The sequence below is a fragment of the Microtus ochrogaster genome, chromosome 4 (genome assembly GCF_000317375.1).
Source record: "Microtus ochrogaster isolate Prairie Vole_2 chromosome 4, MicOch1.0, whole genome shotgun sequence".
NCBI classification, from domain to species: Eukaryota; Metazoa; Chordata; class Mammalia; order Rodentia; family Cricetidae; genus Microtus; species Microtus ochrogaster.
In genome coordinates, this window is record NC_022011.1 from 47494014 (window position 1) to 47500013 (window position 6000).

At 51.2% G+C, this 6000-nt stretch overlaps 1 protein-coding gene across 5 annotated transcripts in view; it reads right to left on the reverse strand.

Annotated features, from left to right (window-relative positions):
* Rapgef1 (Rap guanine nucleotide exchange factor 1) overlaps nucleotides 1-5994 on the reverse strand; it is a 121037-nt gene extending 115043 nt beyond the window's left edge. For all 5 annotated transcript variants that reach the window (XM_026778834.1, XM_026778827.1, XM_005346171.3 and 2 more), the window contains exon 1: nucleotides 5867-5994. In XM_026778834.1, the coding sequence (XP_026634635.1) occupies nucleotides 5867-5927 (61 nt within the window). In that variant the 5' untranslated portion in view covers nucleotides 5928-5994. The remainder of the gene's footprint in view (nucleotides 1-5866) is intronic.
* Nucleotides 5995-6000: the final 6 nt, after the last annotated feature.

The window sequence follows — 6000 nt, forward strand, 5'->3', positions numbered from 1 at the left end:
GGGGAAGTGTATCTAAAGTTAGTCAGGGCTGGGAGGGCTGGGGTGTGGCTCAGTGGGACAGCACTTGCCTAGCATGTAGAAGGCTTTAGTTTGATCCCCAGTAAGGATTAAAGACAAGGAAAGCCAAAGCCTAAACTCATTCTGTGATGACACTGACCAAGTTTACATATTCTTTTTTACCTTCCGCTCTGATCTGAGCAGAGCTGAACTGATGCCTTGTGCCTGTTAGGCAAGTGCTTTACCATCTAGCCACACCCCGGCTGTCATTCTTTGAATAAGTATGGCTGGGTACCTACTGTGTGCTAAGCTGACTAGCAGCCACCCAGTGGTGGACAGGCACCTCCTCTCAGGAGCTGGGAAACTAGTTAACAGTTAAACATCCTCAGACAGGAAACTGGGCTCTGGATTCTGAATGAGTTCAACAGCACCACCGCTGAACTCAAGTGTTTGTGTGCTGCCTTACCCCAGAATTACTACCTGCTAGGGAAGAGAAAGCATAGGCACCCTGAGGGGGTCAGCTTGGTGGAGGAAGCTGTGAGGCCATCCAGGAAGTGGGTTTTCACACTGTTGGTGGAGGGACCTCAGAGGAGCCTCGGGCAGGAGGAGCTGAACACAAGGCAGCTTCCACACTACTTGTTAGTTAATGTTTTCTTTTGTTTTCTATTGCTGGGATCAAACCCAAAATCTTGTGCCGGCTAGACCAGATACTGCCCTCTGCCACTGAGCTACATCCCCAGCCACCTCCTGTCTTAGACAGCAGTCAGGAAGACACTAATTTCAGTCCCAATCCTTCCAGCACTGATGGAGAAAGTGAGATCCCCAGAAGGGAAAGAACCACCTGAGGACACATGATCTCAAACAAACGACCAAGCAAATGACAGGTCCAGCAGATGACAGATCTCTTCTAATTCACAGGCTGTGGGCTGTGTTTATTTACTCATAACACAGCCTTTGGGGTGTGGTGGGTGACCGTCAGAGAAACACCTGTCCCAGCAGCAAGGCAGGGGGTGGAGGTCACGTGGGTGTGGCAGGCACTGTGGCCAGGCCTCTCCTTTTTCCACTGTGTCATCTTACTATGGCAACAAGCAACACACTGGCTGGACTGAGGTAAGATCCAGCCTGCACTAAGAGTAAGCTGCAATCTGGGCTAATTTGGGAAATGATTTTTCTGCAAGCTCATATGTGAGTCATCTTTCCGAGCCTATCGTCTCCTGGCTACAAGGAATCCCATTCAAACCACCCCTGCCAACAGCTGCACAGATCAGGAAACATTCGGGTTTGCTGTGGCTGGCTTAAGAACACACTATCTCTTACCTCTCTATAGGCTGCTAATGTTATTAGCAATACAAAAATCATAAGCAGTCGTAAAGCCAAGTTGGGTCTATGTTAATTAACTTGGTAGTTTGGGGCATTTTCTCCCCATCAAGATCAGAAGAGAAATGTAGACACATAAACTAAAATTGGGGCAGACAGACACTGTTGTGTGTCCTGTCCCTCACAACTCCAGGCGTCTGCAGTGTCTTTCTACAGACAGAAAGAGATCAGTTCCCCATTTCACTTCCCTAGACTGTGATCTTGGGCAGTAACCAAAATCCCCCAGGCCTCTGCTACCCACAGGTGCAACCGGCCTACCCCCTTAGCAAGGCCATGTTCCAGAGGGCTCTCAGACTTCATCCCACATCACAGTGGCTGCCAATGAGGCACACAAAGTGTTGAACTGGCAGGTCAACGAAGGAACACTGAGCTTCAACATTCATGGAGCTTCAACATTTGTGTCATTGAAAGCGTTGTGACCACAAGATTCCAACTTGGGGGAAAGGGAAGTGCATGCTGAGGGGTTAGAAGGCCCCTCATCCAGTGACTGCCCACCTAAAGGCCTCAGGCCACAGAAAGTGTACAGACCTGACTCTCAGTATCTCTTCTGAGAAGATACATAGTAAGTTCCACTGTAAATCTCCTTCCACTTGTGACAAAACTACCCGCAAACATTTGAAAAGCACAGTACATGGACTTTGAGACCCATGTTTATTCTGTCAATGCACCAGTGTGTTGGGGGACTGTGGCAGTTCTATCATCCCAATAAACTTTGCCGCAGGTGGCAGCACTGGCCAGATAATTTAATAAATAAAGTTCGTCGGCAGACTATGGTTAGCAGGTCCAGGAGGGGCAAGGGTCCGTTTCTATTCCAAGGACCCAGGGCCCAGGAACTAGGTGGTCATCAACTCTGAAGGAATGGGCCAGGGCAGAATGGACAGGCAGGAGTAGGGCTGCCTGAAGGCCTACTTACTCCTGTAGCACAGAGACCTGGCAGGCCATTTCCCGCCACTCAGCTTCACCCAGTTGAAATCGGCAAGGTCCTTGAAATCTCCATTGTTGTAGCAAGAGTTTACAGTCACCACTATCACCAGCCCAATTTTGTAGACTCCCAGGCTAACACACTGGACACAGGCTAATGGCGTCCTCATGGTGGGTACCAGTCCTCAGAGCTACACACAGCACCCAGCAGAGCAGGTGCTCATCAGTGTTGGATGAAGGAATGGAGGAGCCAATCAATGAAGGAATGGGGCAAGAGTCAAAGTCCAGAACACAAGCAAACAGACATGAATCATCTCTGCGAGTCAGAAACGAAAATGTCAACAGTCCAAGTGGGCAAGGGGGCTCAGTGACATGGCATGGGAAGGGGCAGGGACACCAGGGAGACACCTACCATCTATTTCCCACATATGGGTACCAGAGATTTTTTAGTGATTGACCAACAGCTCTTTTCCTTCCTTGGGCATACACATGGATCAGTGGGCTAAAGCAGCTGACTACTGCCAGTCTGGCATTAAGTTCCAGACATCTGAGGACATCAACTCACTCGTGTCTTTGTAGGAGGGGACATGGGCAAGAAGAATCATACTTGCTTGTCCAACTAGAACCACATTAATATTTGCCCCAAAGTGCCTCTGCCCAACCCCAAATCTCACCTTGCAAACTCAAAGCAGCAATACCCATCTCCCAGTAGTCTCCTAGAGAAGAACTGCCCAGCACCTGATCACAGTATACCCAGGAGGGGCACGCCTTACCCAGCCTTCCTCTTGTTCCTCCTAACTGACAGCCCAGCAAGATCCCATCATCTCAGACTGTCCTGATCTGACTCAGGCACTTGGAGAAGAACACTAAGGCTGCCTTCTTATGCCCCCATAAAGTGGTGTGGCCACTAATGATCAGCACAGACAGGGGCTACAAACAGGGAGGGCAAACTGACCAGAAAGACCGGGATAGGGGTGTAAGATTTCTGCTCACTCAAAAACCCCTAAACTCCACCCCACCCTCCTTCACAAACCCTGAGAAGCAAAAACAGCAGTACTGTTTTCAGAGATGAGACCACAAGCATATTTCAAAAACACTTCTCTTGCTTTGAAGCACAGACAACAGTAACAAATGTTTACTGGGTTTCATAATTCCCAGAGAGCAGACCGGGCTGAAAAAAGGCCTCTCCTTCCAGTCGCACCATCCCTCATGTTAACAGCAGGCCCACCCAGCAAAGCCTACCAGAAACCAAACAGGAAATCTGGAAGAACGCACACCGAGTTCACCTAGGATGGCCCACAGAAGCTCCAAGAGGGTGAACCCTCATTCTGGTATACCCCAATCTTTCTGGACCACAGCAAAAGACCTTTGCAAGAGCGTTCACCTTCTGTCATCTCATCTGCGGTCCTCAGCATCCAGATGAGCGCCAGCGTTGGCCAACCACAGCACTCTCTCAGCCCTAGCTGCTTCTCCACAAATGCATCTTCCTCTCATCCTTACTGCAGCCCTCTTCCTGTCACCTCTCCCTCCATTAAAAGCGCATAAACCAAGTGGTGGTGGTGCATGCTTCTAATCCCAGCATTAGGGAGGCAGAGGCAGGTGGGTCTCTGTGAATTCAAGGCCAATCTGGTATACAGAGAAAGTCCAGAATTGTCAGGGCTACACAGAGAAACCCTGTCTGGAAAAACGAAAGAGAGAGAGAGAGAGAGAACACCTAGTTAACAGTGCCATTCAGGACCTCCCACAACCAGGTCCTGTGCAGAACATTCATGGGTCTTGGCAGCCTAGGTACTAGTACTACCAGCTCCCAGATAAGCTCCTTAGAAGTGGGCACTGCCACAGCCCCTAGCAGAAAGCAGTGCCCAGAGAAAGCCCCAGCATGATCTCTGTGGAAAGGGACTGGGGTAGAGAATCGGGACAAGGCCATGGTAGTCTCAACTGTGAAAGGAGCCTTTGAGTTGACAGCTCATTTTATCGTGTTTACGCGTCCAAATTTTCCATAATGAACATACACTATTCTAATAAAGAAAACTCAGCTAATGCTATTTATAATATATTTTAGATGTATTTTATATACATAAATGTTTGCCTGTGCACTGCACATGCACCTGGTGCCCACGGAGGTTAGGAGAGAGAGCACCAGGCCCCCTGAAAGCTGCCACGTGGGTGCAGGAAACTGAACCTGGGTGCTCGAGAGCAACAAGTGCTCTTAACTGCTGACCCATCTCCCTAGTCCGTTAATGCTATTTTTAAATAAATTATCCAAGTTTCCCAACAGTGCCATTCAGATGAGACACTAGAAGGAGTTCCTAAGCACTGCCGCACAGATGGACCAGAGATATTTCCAGAGCAGCACGTATGCAGGAAAGCGACTCATAGTCGCTAGACAAGGCCCAAGAGCTAGAGGACAAGGAGCAAAACCCCCCCGAGACAGCACCTGAAAACAAGGTCCAGCCATGAGAATGGTACCCTGTTTCTAGTCAGGGGGCAGGTGGCAACACCCTTGCTGGGCGGACTACAAAACTTCGCTGAGCCCTCCCTGTAAGTCCTCAAAATAGACACCGCGTTCTCGCGGGCACTCTTCAAGTATTTTTAATAAACAACACGAGCAAGGGAACATACACAGAGCGAAGACACACAGCAGATGTTCAATAAAGACGTTTCTTCCTATGTGTAAACCCAGGGCTGCAAAAAGTTACATTCCTGCTAGCTGGTCCACTGTTAATATGCATCCCAGCCAAACATCTCCACGTCCACCTGTGAAACCGCAACTTCCAAAAGCCAGTGCTGCCGAACACCTTTTCAGTTTCGTACACGTCCTCCTTCTTGAAGGAGTTTCCAGGCTAACTGGGTAGTCCCACTGTGACAACCCCCAGCACGGGGCCTGGACCACTGCCCACTTCACCTACCAGCCAAGAATCTGCCCTCCCCTATAAGGAGTCCCTGCTTGACGGCTAATGAAGCTCTGGGCCCCATATGCACAACAGTAATTGACTCTCGGGAGTGTCTAACTCCCTTCAGAATATGCAAGCCGGGGAAACTAGGAGGCGACTCCCCAAGATTTCCAGGAACACACAAAGAGATGAGCTTTGCATCAAGATCGCATCTACCCTCTCCCCCAACCCCAGCAGCTCCCCACTTGCTCTGCTTGCAGGATATCGGAGGACAATTTGGCTGAGCCCTGAATCATCGTCCAACACACCCCAGCTTGCTTTCCTTTCGAAGCCACCGTAGTGGACACTTGTGGTTATTAAACTCGAGGTTCATTGGGAGTGACACATTTTATAACTGGGATGCCGATCACCTCTGGAGCGCCCTGCCCTTCTGCATGTGGTCTGGCCCTGCCTCCTCCGGGTCCCGGGCTCCAGCCATTGTGGGAGGTTCCAGGGAACAGGACTACGGGGCCCTTCAATCGCCCCCCTAGGATCCCGCTAGCACCGCGGGCCCCCAGCGCCGGACAGGCCCGGTTCAAAGATGGCCCTCGCGGCGTCACTGCCAGGCTGGGGCCCGGGCCGGGGGATCCAGCGCACGAGGCCAGGAGGCGCGCCGCCCGCCCGCCCGTCCGCCTCACCTGCTTTCTCGATCTTGCCGGACATTTCCGGGCTGCGCCGGAGGCCGAGGCCGCTGCTCATCAGGCCCCGGCCGGGCCGCAGCGGGGCAACAGGCCGGGGCGTCCGCCGCTCTCCTGGGCCGCTGCTCGCCGCG